The sequence below is a fragment of the Homarus americanus genome, unplaced genomic scaffold (assembly GCF_018991925.1).
Source record: "Homarus americanus isolate GMGI-L3 unplaced genomic scaffold, GMGI_Hamer_2.0 scaffold28, whole genome shotgun sequence".
Lineage (NCBI taxonomy): Eukaryota > Metazoa > Arthropoda > Malacostraca > Decapoda > Nephropidae > Homarus > Homarus americanus.
The window spans coordinates 2,908,862-2,925,827 of record NW_024742238.1 but is presented as its reverse complement, the minus strand read 5'-3'; the positions used below and the strand labels follow the sequence as shown (position 1 = coordinate 2,925,827).

Sequence of the window (16,966 nt, the reverse complement as noted above, 5' to 3'; positions counted from 1 at the left end):
GAATGTACAGTCGACACCTGGTCACATTAATTATCAGTCTCACAGGTGCGAAACAGGTGTCTAATTATCAATACTACTACGTATACACCTGGTAACACTTAATTGGTGTGAGGTTCTTATAATAACCTCCAGTATAGAACCTCCCATCACCAAGTCACGTGAGGTTGAGATAATGGTCACTCATGTCACCTTATCCGGCAGGTGTGAGGTCCCCGAGATGGAGTTAAGTTGGTTCACCTGGACGACGCTGCTGACACTCCTCTACCTACAGCCAGGTGAGTTACTGAGTGACTATCTACCACTACTGTCTACCACCACCCACTACTGTCTACCACCACCCACTACTGTCTGCCACCACCCACTACTGTCTACCACCACCCACTACTGTCTGCCACCACCCACTACTGTCTACCACCACCCACTACTGTCTGCCACCACCCACTACTGTCTACCACCCCCTCTCACTTGGCAACAATGTCTTCTAAGTGTCTCCAGGTGTTAGCATTATTTATTAGGTCTCCAGGTTTTTGCATTGTGGAGGTAGACCAGCTCAGTAAATCGCCAACGAGTGTTTAGTGGTGGTTGTGGCGAGCGAACTGATGTAAGTCTTCTGATATATATTTGGTCAGGTTAGGTTAGATTGTGTTTTGTTAGGTTAGGCTAGGTTAGGTTAGGTTTTGTTAGGTTAGCATTAGTGTGATAAGTCATCAGGCGAAATAGTCTGGGGTGCTTAATCTTCATATGATACGTTGCAGTTAGGTTAGGCTAGGTTGCAGTTAGTGAAGTGACACTGAAAATAATTAACACAACATAAGGTTTATTTTCCCATGAACAAATGACGTAATGTGTTGTGTATTATTGAGGGAGGAGCGACACCCTCATGCAGTGTACGTGAAGAATAAAACACTCACCACTGACATGTTGTATTCATACTTAATAGGTAATCGACTTAGTATACTGTATACACCACACCTAGCAAATTACAGTAAAAAGTTTCGGTCAAAATATGTTAAGTGTTGCAAATGACGGGGTGACAAGACGTGCGGGAACAAGGGGTAATAGCCTAACATGTACAACCATTTATTAACAATACCTGTATCACTGGTTCTATGTCACTTTGTCTCTACCTCACTCACTCTCGCCCCAGATCTGTCTACCACTGTTGGTGTGACCTTGGTCTAAATTGAGCTAAATCTAAATAAACTAACTGTATAGGAGACGTTGTCACACTCAAGGTAGAAGTCACAATGTAAACAAACACAGAAATTCGTTGACGTACTGTACTATTATAACTCTTTCTTTATTATTATTATGACATACATGACCCATAAGCACAGTAGATGCAAAAGTTGCCAAATGTGTTCAGGGAATTTCGACCTAGACTTGTATTGTACATGTACCACGCAGCCAGTCTGGGTCCCTAACAACCCTTATAGTCACTACAAGTGATCTTGGTCACGTTCGTGCCTTTGTGAGAGTTTGAACGCTCGTGACAGCGAACAGCGAATGCGGGTGTGCCAAGTCCGTAGACTTGCACGGTTAATTAGGGTGCGCCAAGTCCGTAGACTTGCATCGTTTTCCATCGTAAATAAAATTGTGAGCTAATGCCTTCCTAAAGAAACCATCGACATGGGACCAGGTTTGTTCCACTCTACGAATTTTTTGCGATTTTTCCTCCAAGTTTGATGAAAAACGATTGTGCCATTTCGGCTGCCCAGAACAGACACACACACACATGCCTAGTCCGATAGTATATTAGATAAACGACCTCCTCCTAGCAAACGAGGGAGGGTCACTACTTTACTGAGTTTTATTAAATAATTATAGAATATTAAGGTTATCTAAATCTCAGAGGGACAGAGCAAGATCTGTTGAATTGAGACGAAATACTTGTCAAAATAAATGTAGGATTACGTAAAGATTAGGCACCTCAGCTTATTTCAGCTTGAGTTTAAACACCCTAATACTAACCTAACCTAACATGCCCTAATCTAAGCTAATCTAACACAACCGAATACCTTATAAGCTACCCTACCCTAACATATCATAAGCTAACTTAACCAAATATAGCCTTATCTAAGCTAACCTAATATAACCTAATCTAAGCCAACCTAACCTTACATAACCTAACCCAACTAAACTTATATAACTTAACCTAATTACCCCCCCTCCAAGTAGCACATTCCCTCCATCTATTTTTCTCCTTTCAATCTACATCACTACTTCCCTATACTTATTGAGACAACACGCGTCTGGGTTTAAATTGGACTCTTTAAAAATACAGTTTCATACAAGAATTATTTAACTATGGCAACAACAAAATTCTCGTTTAGTGTTACGTAAAAATATCAATCGTAACAACTTTCAATAAAATAAAATAAAGGAATATATTTTAGTACCACTGTTGATGAAAGCAAGCGAGACCAGAGAACAAGATGCAGGAATATAGAAGTCTTCACCCGTCTCCCACAAATTTCACCATAGTTCCGGGTATCTCAAGAGGGTCTATGTCAGTACGGATGTTATGGTATTTCTAACATGACTGGTACAGAATAGTATACTACATTAGTAACGTTATTACATTTGTACAAGATTTTTTTTATTGGTACTTTTTTCTGGGGAAGGAAGGAGGTCGGTGGCGTGTTTAATTTCATCATTATTGCTGGTGAGTTTGTCCTTCAGGAGAAAACCAGAGTACCCGGAGAAAACCTGCTGTGTTTGGTAGAGTCGCACCGGACAACACCCTTTTCACATCCGGGCAGGAGTAGTGAGAGGTGCAAGATCTACCACCAGCTCGTTGAAGTAATTAAGTAATTTTGATGTTATGTCATACGTGTGTGTGTGTGTGGTCGACAGGTGTGAGCGAGCGGGCGTTGTTCTTCCAGCCAGACAACCTGCCCAGCTCGGAGGCCAGAGCTACCATCATGCTGGACCCAACCTCCAGCCCCCCTCTCACCAACCTCTCTGTGTGCTCCTGGTTTTGGATCCACCACTTCAGGGAGAAGACCTACGTGTACTCCTACGCCACCTCTGACAAGAACAACAACGAACTCAATATGGGCCTTAGTGAGTGATGCTCTCTGTTTGTAGTCTTTATGTTAACACGTGCACACATACAAATACAGTATATACACTGCCATGTACACACATCCATACACATACGACATAGTACACACACTCACTCAAACAAATATATATCTAAAACAAGCTAGAATCCAATTTTCAATATTTTAAGGTTATTTACAGAAGAAACGGCGTGTAGGGGACGGGATCATGGTTCCTATTGTGTCAACAAGCACCATTTACAAATTGAATGAGTGAACGATATAAAGTTCCCCACTTATACACCTCCCAGCTCCCCACTTATACACCTCCCAGCTCCCCATTTACGCACCTCCCAGCTCCCCACTTACACACCTCCGAGCTCCCCACTTACATACCTCCCAGTTCCCCACTTACACACCTCCTCCCAGCTCCCCACTTACACACCTCCCAGCAACTCACCTTACACCTCCTAGCTCCCCACTTATCCCGCTCCCCACCACCCCTCCCCCCCTTACACACACCTCCCAGCCCCTCACTTACACCTCCTAGCTCCCCACTTACACCTCCCAGCTCCTTACACACCTCCTAGCTCCCCACTTTACATCTCCTAGCTCCCCACTTACACACCTCCCAGCTCCTCACTTACACACCTCCTAGCTCCCCACTTATACACACCTCCCAGCTCCTCACTTACACACCTAGCTCCCCACTTATACACCTTCCAGCTCACCCACACCTCCTAGCTCCCCACTTATACACCCAGCTCCCCTTACACACCTCCCAGCTCTGACTCCTTACACCAGCCCTCCCCTCACTTACCACCCTAGCTCCCCACTTACATACCTCCCAGTTCCCCACTTATACACCTCCCAGCTCCCCTCACACACACCTCCCAGCACCCCACTTACACACCTCCCAGCTCCCCACACACACCCCTCCAGCACTTACACACCTCCCAGCTCCTCACTTACACACCTCCCAGCTCCCCACTTACACACCTCCCAGCACCCCACTTACACACCTCCCAGCTCCCCACTTACACACCTCCCAGCTCCCCACTTACACACCTCCCAGCTCCCCACTTACACACCTCCCAGCTCCCCACTTACACACCTCCCAGCACCCCACTTACACACCTCCCAGCTCCCAAGTTTCACCCCAATTGGTTATGACTGTACCACTGACCTTTTCCCTGACATAAGTATTGTATTAACCTCTTCTATAGCTCTTAACACTTGCTCTAACTATACCTTCACCTATTGTATGAGACGGTAATAACATGTTTTATTTATCTGTTACTCACATGTCTAGCCACACACGCACACACACACGCAAACACACAAATACACACACATATATCCACTCCATCTCTCTCTCACTTAGCCATTTCATTCACCACATCAACCAGCCATATTAAATTCTTCCTCGCTTTAATTTTCCTTAACTGTTTCTCTTCACAATATTTGTTTCATAAGTAACTAACCATTATAATGAGAAACAAATGCCTCCCGTATTATTCATTAGGTATGTGTGTGTGTGTGACAGCTGCCATTCATTTTCAATGATACACAAGCTCCACGAAACACTCAGAGAACGTCACTTGTGTATTAATGAAACAATTACAGATTCTTACAACATTTATACATAACGTTCTTGGTGGATGTTCAGCTGTAAAAACATTATCCTTCAATTCTCACTACGATGAAAACTTACTAATAAGATAAATTTACTACTAAATAAAAACACTGTAGCACAAAATTATCAACTGTGAGTTTATATCGTTATCAGTTGTCCTATTTAAGAGCATCGTGTGTTTACTTAATTGTCACCCACACACACAGTCTTCCCCTCAGGTGCTGAGTGAGTTATTAGTAGTAAAAACCTCTCTGTTAGTCTACCAATTTACCCCCTGAGGCCAGACACCCTCGCTTACCTGTAAATATTTAATCCACCATTGTTCATGTCTAGAGGAGATAGGGAACAAGACGTCGAGTCTTAACACACAAAAGTAAAGTGGTAATTGGCAACAAGTGTCATTAACCTTTACAGCGACCGTTTCCAGCAGTAATTACCAGATATTAGTTATGTGGAACAATTATCTGCCAATAGTATGAGTATGGTGTTTTAGTACAGCTATTTCTTCATCTTTATCTTACACAGTACACATCCCATACTTCTTCCCTTCTAAAACTTCTTGGGCATTTCCTGGTCTCTATCTGTCTCTTATTCACGATCTTGTCTTACGCCTTTCAAGTTCTCTCCACATAATCCGAATTTAGTAAAGCTAATACCTCTCTCGCACCCTTTCATTTATTTTAGAAGCATAAGTCACCGACTTTAAGCTTTCTTAGGGCGACGAGCCACGGACCTGACACTCTCTTGTGACTCTAGTGATTTTCCCTGTGTGTGTTTTTTTTTTACTTCATTCCAAGACCTTAGTCTGGACTCTACTGTAAACACTGTCTCTTTATAGAATTAGTCTTTGATCAGTTCTGACCGTCCCTGACCTTAACTTTATACCTCTGTGACCTTCTTTGACCTTCACTGACCCCAAATTTATTCCTCCCTGACCCTTTGACACCTTCATTTACCTCATCTTTATACCTCTCTGACCTCTCTTTAACCTTTTCCATGACCCATAGAAGAGTACGTGGCATACATAGCGGTGGGCGGGAACTACAAGTACGGCCTCAGGAATATGACCTACGTCCCTGGCGTCTGGTATCACATCTGTTTCGTCGTCCAGTACAAGAAGTTTTTCGTCTATCTCGATGGGTGAGTGAAACAAGGGAGGGAGTGAGACAAAGGAGGGAGGGAGTGAGACAGGGGAGGTATTGGGGAAGGAAGGAAGGAAAGAAGGAAGGAAGGAAAGTGAAGAAGCCACCTGTTTGTGTTACCTTACTTTAATTTACCTAAGTTGTGAATTACATTAATTAGCTTACATTCTCATACTGAGCGACAGCTAAGAGTAAGAGTGACGCCCATATAGTGTGACGACTTTCAGTAGTTAGAATGACGACAACTTGGTGTAGCACAACTAACAGCAAATCTGAACGACACCAATTTAGTCGTGTCTCCTCCTTCAGGCAGCTGCAGAACACTGACGATATCACCCCGCGCAATATCCTGATGAACGGCTCCCTAGTGCTGGGCCAGGAGACGGACCTGGTGCAGGGCGGTTACCAGGAGCAACAGAGCTTCTCCGGCATCATCACCGGCTTCAAGTAAGTATAGGTGCAGTGCAGGGAGGGGTGGATAGGTGTGGGGAGGGATGGGTAGGTGTGGGAAGGTGTGGATAGGTGTGGGGAAGGATGGGTAGGTGTGGGGAGAGGTGGAGAGGTTTGTGTAAGTGTAGGGAGGGGTCGAGAGGGTGGGTAGGTATATTTATGAGATGAGATAAAAATACAAACAAAACAATACGACTTTTTTCCTCGTGACCTCGGTTGACCTTGAATGACCGTGCCGGCAGCCTGTACAGTCGTGGCCTGAGCAAGGAGGAGGTGCTTGCCTTGGCCAGATGTTCCTCCAGCGTCGACGAGGGTGACATAGTGGCTTGGTCCTCAACCTCCTGGCAAATCGAGGGTCAGGTCACAGATTTCGACCTACCACAGCAAGAGTACTGCACCCGTAGGTAAGTCTGGGTGGTCAAACTTTACCTTACCCGTGAATAAGTAATGAGTGACGGTTCAACCTATCAGAATTCACAACTAAAATTATTATTTATTGGAGTGAATACACGACACAAGGTTCAAGAACATCACAGTTTGTAACATTAGGTTTAACAAGACCATACTTTAATACATTACCTGAGTCTCCGGTATAATCACCCACAAACACACATACAACGAGAGAAAGGACTAGATAGAGAGACAGGTAGGTAGATGAAGGGAATGAGAACAAGTGAGGGTAACACGCCTCCTTCAGTTCCCAGACGACGTTGTTCCCGGAGAGGCTGACTAACGCCGCTGCCCGTCAGTGGTGCACCAACCTCAAGACGGTAATGAGCCTTCCCCGCAATGCCGAGGAGAACACCAGGCTCTACCAGGCAGCTACGCCCTTCATCTCTGTCTGCCAGCCACCCAACCACGCCAAAGGATTCTTCTGGATCGCCGCCACTGACGCAGCAGAAAATGGCAAATGGACAGACCTGGAGGTGAGGCTTGACGTTCCTAAACAATATTTCGTTTGGGTGGAATAAAAAAAAATCACCAAAAAGCGTCGTTGGTCTAGTAAGTTACCATGTTACAGGCAGAGGTTCTAGAAAGGCAATGCGAGGATATGAGTGCAAAAATACTATCACTGGAAATAAAATGACATACAGTACCAGGCTGTGCCTCTGTAATATTCGTCCTAACATTATGTAGTAATTCCATGACGCCAACTGTTCACACACAAGTCACACCAGGACCTAGACAGAGCAGCGCCGGACGTTCATACAGATTGGCTAATAATAATTAACTGTGTTTTAAAACGAAATATTAGGAAATCTTTAAGTAGCTTAATACTTGTATGTGTTTGTTGTTACTAAGACTTTGGCACCCAGAAACACATCCTAGTTGCTGTTTGTGGTGTGTTGAACTAATGTTTGTGTGTCCTCAGGGGAATCTACTCAACTTTACCAACTTCAAGGGATCATCTACGTCCAAGACCCTCAACTGTGCTGGGCTGTTGATCCCTCCCCAGGTCGAGGAGTGGGACGACATTAATTGTAGTGACACCTACAAGTTTTGCTTCGCCTGCGAGGAGGAGGAGGTACCTGCCGTGCTCAAGATGCGGGGACTGTGTGAGACTGACATAAAGTCCGCCTGGTTTACTCTACATCAACAGGGTGCACAAAGGCCCACCTTCATGTAAGCTGCTGCCTTCGTCTGCCCCCATAACTTGAGGTCAGTTTGTAACTGTCCAAATATTGAAACAACGCCAAATTACAACGTGTTAAAAACTATCACATAGAGAATTCCATCCCTATAACACCACAATGTCACTCCACACAACTATATCGTTCCTATTCTGTCACCATTCAACTGTGGTATTTATTTATACCCCCTCTACTGACTCACGACTTCATGAGGCACTGTATAGTGAGCAGGAAGCCTCATCATACCAACATCATCATCATCATCATCATCATCATCATCATCATCATCCTTTGCTGCCGGCCGTAATCCTCGGAAATAGAGGTAAACCACACAGTTGACTACTCTTATCATCCCACCGACTCTCCCTGTTTACTCTCGCTAGTTCAATCACTTTTATCTTCCAAAACTCTCTCTTAAAAGTTGAAGGTTGGAGGTGTATTATAATGTCCCTTAAGACCATAGCTGACCTTAATGAACCATAATTAATCTTAAGGTAATAAGGTAGGGTAATGAGCCATAATTGACCTTGGTGAGCCATAACTTCTCAACCATAAGTGACCTCATTTTGAGCTATAATTGACCTTAATGATCTAGCATTCGCCTTAGCGAGCCATAACTGAACTTATTGATCCATAATTGACCTTACTGAGCCTTAGCTAGTCTTACTTTGACCTTCTTTATGCCATGAGTGACAGTTAAGGTGATCAGACACCTAACAAATTACCAAAACACCAATCTAACCTAACCTAACCACTAACTGACCTATACGTGACCAGGGGCTTCACCAAATACCACGTGTACTTAAAAGAGGAAACAAGCACCTGGTACCTGCACGATCAGTGGAAGAACCTCACCCTGGCCACCTACTACACCTACGACCTCTCCTACCCCATCGGCACCCACCAGTGGATACTCACCACCAACTATAACGTCTGCGGCAAACCTGAAGGTGGGTGTTGGAAAGGGTGAGTGTGTGGGGTGGATGTTGCAAAAGGTGAGTGTGTAGGGGTGGGGTGTGGAAGCAGGGTGTTTGTAAGGGCAGGGTATATCATTGTTCTCTTCTAATACTCTTAACACAAAGTCCTGTATAGCAGAAGACACGATAAAGAGAATGGTGAGAAAGTTACCATGGTAATAACTGTTCAATCCACCAACATAAAAGAGAATGTACTGTAATGTACCATGGCCACACCTCTCCCTTCCTCCTCCGGCCCCCCACTGGCTCCAACTAGTGCTGTGAGTCTTACTGTGTCGAGAATGGGAGCAAAAACGCAACAGAGGCCTTTGTACCAATATAGAACGGCCGGGGGTGAGTTAATGAGGTAACTACTGTAGGTGTGATCTCTTCCTCCCCCACAGGTGCACAACACGAGTTGTCATTGTCAGCGTGCTACGACTGGGAATACACATGTGGGGACGGTACCTGCATCAAGCTGGAGCAGCGGTGTGACCTGCGGGTGGACTGTCCAGACAATACGGACGAGACAGGGTGCGAAAAGCTGGTACTACCCAAGGGCTACCTCTCTACCCTGACCCCGGCTGGTGTATCCCTCGGCCCGCTGAAAATGAACCTGTCCCTCTCCATCCAAGGCTTCTCTGAGGTACACACGGGTGGTGGGAGGCTTATAAGGATGCTTGGAGTACACATGTGTTCTGGGAGGTTCACAAAGGTGCTAGGAGTTACAGATGGGTGCTGTGAGGACTATATAAATGTTGGCAGATACACATTAGTCCTGCGAGGACTAAATTTAGCAACAAATAAAAACCATGCTACGAAATCTCCCCTGGCATTAAAATTTGCAATATAATAGGCTTAGATATTACTTAATAACTACCAGATAATAACTAACAGGGGGGGCAGTTTAATGCAGAGTGTACGATGGCTAACTGACGGAGTTTAATATGTATGGGAAGTTAAGTGAAGAATGAAGTGATTTAGATCCTAAACCCTTTCGATGCAGTTCCCGCACTTTATCCCATTCTTCTTAATTCTGGCTACCACCAGGCGATTTTATTCAGCTTAGGGAAAACTCCGGCAGCCAAAGGGTTAAACAATATGAACCTCGACAGATCAACATCCGAGACATGAAGCTGACGGTAGACCTGTCGACTACGCTCTCCTGGCTGGACCAGCGCCTCCGATACACCAACCTTAAGGACCTGGACGAGATTAACTATATCGAGGTAGGGAGGCCACACTGTTGTTTCTACCAGGGGGCCACACTGTTGTTTCTACCAAGGGCCCACACTGTTGTTTCTACCAAGGGCCCACACTGTTGTTTCTACCAGGGGCCACACTGTTGTTTCTACCAGGGGCCGCACTGTTTCTACCGGGGAGTCACACTGTTGTTTCTATCAGGGGCCCACACTGTTGTTTCTACCGGGAACCACATTGTTGTTTCTACCAGGGGCCACACTGTTGTTTCTATCAGGGTTGTTTCTATCAGGGGCCACACTGTTGTTTCTATCAGGGGCCACACTGTTGTTTCTACCAGGCCACACTGTTGTTTCTACCGGGAACCACATTGTTGTTTCTACCAGGGGCCACACTGTTGTTTCTACCAGGGGCCACACTGTTGTTTCTACCAGGGGCCGCACTGTTTCTACCGGGGAGTCACACTGTTGTTTCTATCAGGGGCCCACACTGTTGTTTCTACCGGGAACCACATTGTTGTTTCTACCAGGGGCCACACTGTTGTTTCTATCAGGGGGCCACACTGTTGTTTCTACCAGGGGCCACACTGTTGTTTCTATCAGGGGGCCACACTGTTGTTTCTACCAAGGGCCACACTGTTGTTTCTATCAGGGGGCCACACTGTTGTTTCTACCAGGGGGGCCACACTGTTGTTTCTACCAGGGTCCACACACCTATCTCTTTATCAAGGGCCACATACGTGTAAAAAATAAAAACTAGACTATTTTCAACATTTCAGCTGAGCACCATAAACTAATCTAACCTGACCTACACTAACCTGACCTAACCTGACCTACACTAACCTGACCTGACCTAACCTACACTAAACGTTAATATTACAACACCTAAACTGTCCGGTGATTTTGTCCAGGTTAAGTTTTTGTCCATGCATCGGCCAAAACACGTCCATTAATTTGATCATGTAAGTATTAACAACTCGTCTTAAAAATTGTGCAGTTGTTCAGGTACAGTACAAATATATATCTGAAGAGGACCACCTGAAGATTTGACACCCCAGCTTCCTGCATCTTCCGTAACGCTATCTGGGGAGGTTAGGTTAGGTTAGGTTTACGCTAGGGTATGGTTAATCTCAAGGTGAAATTACCCCAAGAGATCACAAACTACAACAATTAACACCTTTGTAAACACCATTATCATTAATCTCTATCATCGTCATTATTATCACCATCAATACCCTCACTCCTCATCATCACTAGCGACAACACCATTACCACTAACGCTACTACCTCAAACATCACCATAACCAACACTAACATCACCACTACTACCACACTAACCACCATCACCACCACTATTAAACTAACCACCACCACCACTACTAAACTAACCACCACCACCACTAAACTAACCACCACCACCACTAAACTAACCACCACCACCACCACCACAGCTTTCACAGGTATGGACGCCCAAGGTGGAATACATGAACGCAGACTTCCCCAAGATCTACACCACTGACCCCGTCCTCACCGCCAGACGCGTCTCACCCCCGGAGCCAGACGACCCCTCCGCCCCCACCCACGGTAAGGAGAGTTTCTGGGTGCGGGAGGGGCGGTGATGGAGACAAGGGAGAAGGTCAATTCACAAGTGGGGAAGGAGAAAGGCAGAGGAACAGAAAGTAAGGAAAGCAAAGTTAGGGAGGGTACCAAACAAGGAGAGAGAGAGAGAGAGAGAGAGAGAGAGAGAGAGAGAGAGAGAGAGAGAGAGAGAGAGAGAGAGAGAGAGAGAGAGAGAGAGAGAGAGAGAGGTGTATTACAGTGAGATACAATTTCCACAAAAGGTTAAGACGAGACACTTTAACACCAGAGTAATTCCTTTCAGATGAGGTGTATGAAGGGAGGAGCAACCCCCTGAGACTGAGTCAGAAGGTCAACGCTCCCTTCTCCTGTTCTATGAACCTCAGGAACTTCCCCTTCGACACCCAGCAATGTCACCTGCTGCTGCGACTCACCTCCGCCAGACTGGACTTTCTCATCTGGCAGGACCTGAACGTCACCTACCTGGGAGAGGTGAAGACTATAGTAGTGATAATTACTCTAATATTTGTCTTAGTGTTAAGTTTGTGTTAGATGAGCGCGCGCCTGTAGTTCACTATGATCTGTTAACAAACATCACATTCTGCCTCATGCCAGCTCTGGTACTGTACACACTTGCACTATCAGTCACTTCTCCGTGTTCGGGGGCAGGTAGAGGCAGCAGGTGGCGAGCAGCAGCTGCCATCAAGCATTTGGTAAATTCTTGTATTTTAAGAGAAAAATTATGAATAACATATAAATAAACTGATCATGCATTATCTTTTTGCCAAGTTCCTCTCAAAGAAACAGTTTTAGCTGTAGCGAGCCAGCAGGACCACCAGCCACACTCTTCACATTATAAGTTATATGACAAGCAACCCAGAAATGTCCCCAACGTGGGAGTTTGGGTGGAACCACCTCATGAAAAAATAATCAAAATATTTGTTGGGGGTCCCCTCCCCCCATAAAGATGTTAGAGTAGTTGACGTAGATGCTAGTGTAGTGGATGCAGTGCAGCTGATAGTGTAGTCATGTAATAACGAAGACAAATGTGTGTAGGTGCTGCTGACAGAGTATGAGGTGGCTGCCGTGGTCATCGCGCACAAGGTGAATCTTAACTACAGTGTGGCCGACGTGAAGATCACACTATACCGCCGCTTCTGGTTCTACCTGACGTCGACCTACCTGCCCACCATCATGCTCATGGTGATCAGCTACGCCTCGCTCTACTGCAAGCGAGAGAACACTGACCTAAGGGTGATGATGTCGCTCACCACGCTGCTCGTGCTCTACGCCCTCTACCAGCAGATCTCTGACGGCCTCCCCAGGACCTCCTACACCAAGGCCATCGACGTCTGGTGTTTCTTCGCCATCACCTTCATATTCACAATGGTCTGTACAACATTAACAGGTTTACTGCATGAGAGTGGTGAGGATGAGAGGACACAATCATAAAACAAAGGGAACATTTAAAACATATCCGGGTCAAGTGACACGAAAGATGTAAATAAGAAGATTTAGAAGTAAAGTCAGGAAGAGAGTATAGGTGAAACACTTGAGAGAGAGATGCCACGTGGCAGTGTTGCCTGTACGTGCTGTACGAATTATTCATGTTTAAACAAAACGTTTGGTATATAAACTTATACAAAGACATTAAAAATACACGTTACATGTACTCTTTACTTATGACTTCAATTATTGGCTTTCAAAATACCAAAATATTGAGCAAGACAGGTACAGGGGGACGCTATTGTGTAACAGTAGGGAAAACACACTCAGCATGACAAACATTCTGGCACACCGCAATGATTTGTTGTGTAAGTCAGATGAACAGTCAGTAATTGCGGGAACCATTACCGACTGTGCATGTTTTGGGGTTTTTTTTGGGGGGGGGAGGGGGATTAGCCCACCCGGGCACAGGTCACTGACCCACATCGAGGCCTGAGGGGCGAAAATGTAATAATAATAATAATAATAATAATTCATAGTTAATAAAATTTATAATAGAAATGCAAAATCAAAGATAAAATAATAATAATTCACAGGAAACATACAAATTTAAAAATAAAATAATAAAATAATGATAATAATAATAATAACAACCCTGTAATGCTAATAATAACAAAGAACCATAAAAAATACAAAAATTAAAAAAAAATCAATAGTGAGAAACGATATATGTTTGTTGTGTTGTCAAAGTAAGAGAAACAATTGAGACCCTGCAACTGTGTGTAAATGAGACAGAAGGAGAGATCAGCAACCTGGGACTTGGTCACAATTTTCGTGATGCCATATGGCAGCAGGGTCTACCATTAGAATTCAAGGGTCGGGGAACTTTTTTGGGTATTACCCAAAAAATGTTTTTGGGTAAAATGAAATTACCCCCAGACTTCAAAGTACACTAGTACAGTAAACAAAAACAAGCCAATTTGCTCCTAAAATTGTTGGATATGGTATATATATATATATATATATATATATATATATATATATATATATATATATATATATATATATATTCATGTAGATCCACAATGAAAACATGGATAAGATAGCTTTAATTCAAGACATCTTCGTTGCTCTGAAGATGTCCTAAGATATATTTATATATATATATATATATATATATATATATATAAATATATATATATATATATATATATATATATATATATATATATATATATATATATATACAAAATTCAAATTCATTACCCCTAAAATTTTTAGATTCACCCCATTTGGGGTAATTTACCCCTGTTTCCCGACTCTTGCATTAGATAATACATTATGCTTTCAACCCCCCCCCCCTCCACTGGGTCAACAATGTAAATCGTTTCTTGATAATTTAAAGCAAGACTGTGACAAGGTTTTGTACTCCTGCAGGTAATTTTCCACGTGTTGGTGGACCTGACAGGCAAAATCTCGTATGGATTGAGGAGACGCCGCCATGTGTCCATCCCAAAAGAAGTCAGCTGGAGTGTGGACGAGCCAAAACCGAAGAAGGGGAGCAGGTCCATGGTGGCCGCCAGGATTATCTACGCCATCATTGTGTTCATATTCTTGGTCATCTACTGGACTGTGGTCATCACCAACATAGAGTACTAACTTACTGACAGTCGTCTGCTGTGATTATGAAAAGTTTATTTTCCCAGTGAAAATAATATTAAGGAAAGTTAACCAAATTTTTCATAAAGTCAGTTTGTTTACATAATATTCATGTACATCTATTTATAGTTCAACTAATTATCTTGTCAATTCATTTTTAAAATGATTTCGTAAGATAAGACAAAAATACTGACATAATCATGACGAAGTAAAAATGTAAGGGCGGTCTATACGTACAGTACGCGAGACCTTGTTCTATTAGTAGTTGTACAAAATACTCTTTGTTTAGCTCTTTTTAACATTAAACTCTCCAAGAAGCTAATTTCCCAAATTCTGTTCATCTTTTGTTAATGTTACAATGCATGCACTCACACTACATTACAAGTGCATACCATCTGATATTAGTACCAAGTTGGAAGCATCACTTCTTGTCCAAATCACCTTAGTTAAGCAACGTTGGGCCTGGTTAGTACTTGGATGGGTGACCGCCTGGACCTACTGTACTGTACTGTAAGTACACCAGATGCTGCTGGCATAAGGAACTCTACTGGAAACAAACCTATCGTTGCTTTGTCAGCTTTCATTGGTCATATTGACCGAATATAAATTATTATTAATATTATTACCCAGAGGAAGCACGTAGGTAAATGCCAGGAGCGTGCGTGGAGCTCCTCAAGGTCGACTGTTAAATTTGAGACGTCTGAATCTGAAACCGTGTATACAAAAGAATTTTTTTCATTATGTGCATCGCTTAAAAAGCATAAAAATGATAAACATTAGTTTGTACATTTTTCTTTGTTGTAGAGTACAGTGTATTACTGTAATGTATCAAATGACCTTTCATGTTGACTCGGCGATAGTTTGATAATACTGCTTGGCATGAGACAACACGTCTACGATGACAGGTCAATTCTCCGGACTATACCCAGTACATCTGTTGGTGTTATGTGACCTTGAAGTAACACAATTCAGGAGCATCAACAATCTTAGGAACAGGACAGCACCACGTACTAATTTCTGGCATTGACCTGTGACCTTACTTAATAAATGTTACCTTTTCATATAAATAATTGTATATTCTTTGTACCCTTCACTGATTTTCTCAAGTGCTATAAGTTATTTGTCCATTTCGTTTTCGGAGTTCAAAGTGAGTTTGGCTACTGCGTCGATATAAACAAGAACAAGAGAACTAAGGGTAATGCAGTGGACCTATTGGTCCATGCGAGACCTCCTGTCCTAAAGATCGTTGGATTTCGCCCTTGACAATCTCGGTCCACCGAATTGTAAATGACTATATAAATTTACAGTTGGAAAATGAAAGAAATCCAACAATTGTTATGACTTGTGTCAATCTTACCTCGACTTCTCTACTATTTGCCTCAGTTTTTAATCTCCAAATTCCGTTTCTTCTCCGTTTATTAACTTCCCAATTTCCTTATATCTAAACTGACTCTCACAGAAACAGATAATAAAGTTTTCAACAATAAATGAATCAAGAATGCTTTCATGCAGGCGGGCACACACTCCCTCACACCAGAGACCAGAACAACACGTTACTAGAGGTACAGTACAGTACACAGGAACATAAGACTTGCATTACGCCTTGTGTCAGCCTCCCATGACCAAGAGAATAATATACAAATGTGGGTAAGATTCTTGGAATACTTATGGTAATCTGGCACTGACGTAAAGGTCACGTAGGGGACCACCTGAAGACCATGCACCCCAGCTTATTTCATCTAGTGATTTCTTTTGTAGATACAGATGTGTATCAAAATATAAGTACTGTATATCCTTCTTCCAGTTCCCAGATGATTGTATCACCCTGAAAGGTTTCAATTTGTCTACTTCATGAGCAAAAGGAAGATGTTTGCAAAATTCTTGTCCAAAGACATTCTTTGCAGTATAAATATTGTATGTTGCTTTGTCTCCATGAAGATTATTGCTGGGCCACTGTCATGGTACATCAGTAATACCAATACACTGTACACCTGTATTATCTGAAAAGACCTGTATAATTCCCTCTTTGTTTGAGACGTAAATGACCCTTGGAACAATCACTACAGCAGCATCACCTTAATCACCAGCAAGCCTGACTTCAAGCCTGTGTACAGATAACGAGCAAGTAATTATCAAATGTTACTTGTTTCGTTTGTTTGAAAGATAAGATGATTGGTTTACAACTTTACGGGTTCTGGGGTTTTTTATTTCACATTCACAGGAGG

General features: G+C 43.3%; 1 protein-coding gene across 1 annotated transcript; it reads left to right on the top strand.

Annotated features, from left to right (window-relative positions):
- Positions 1-206: 206 nt before the first annotated feature.
- LOC121876616 lies at positions 207-15,811 on the top strand. Its single transcript, XM_042381890.1, has 14 exons — positions 207-275; positions 2,857-3,066; positions 5,688-5,820; positions 6,132-6,269; positions 6,515-6,676; positions 6,970-7,198; positions 7,645-7,895; positions 8,681-8,853; positions 9,264-9,505; positions 9,975-10,088; positions 11,510-11,642; positions 11,941-12,128; positions 12,693-13,025; positions 14,520-15,811. Exons 1-14 carry the CDS (start codon positions 218-220, stop codon positions 14,739-14,741), a joined length of 2,586 nt encoding a protein of 861 aa, XP_042237824.1. The 5' UTR covers positions 207-217; the 3' UTR covers positions 14,742-15,811.
- The last annotated feature ends 1,155 nt before the right edge of the window (positions 15,812-16,966 follow it).

Bases quoted from the DNA above. Each gene is read 5' to 3' on its own strand.
- LOC121876616 (XM_042381890.1), top strand. From the start codon at position 218: ATGGAGTTAAGTTGGTTCACCTGGACGACGCTGCTGACACTCCTCTAC. The intron at 7,199-7,644 runs GTGAGGCTTGAC...GTGTGTCCTCAG, and splicing joins GCAAATGGACAGACCTGGAG to GGGAATCTACTCAACTTTAC. The intron at 12,129-12,692 runs GTGAAGACTATA...AAATGTGTGTAG, and splicing joins ACGTCACCTACCTGGGAGAG to GTGCTGCTGACAGAGTATGA.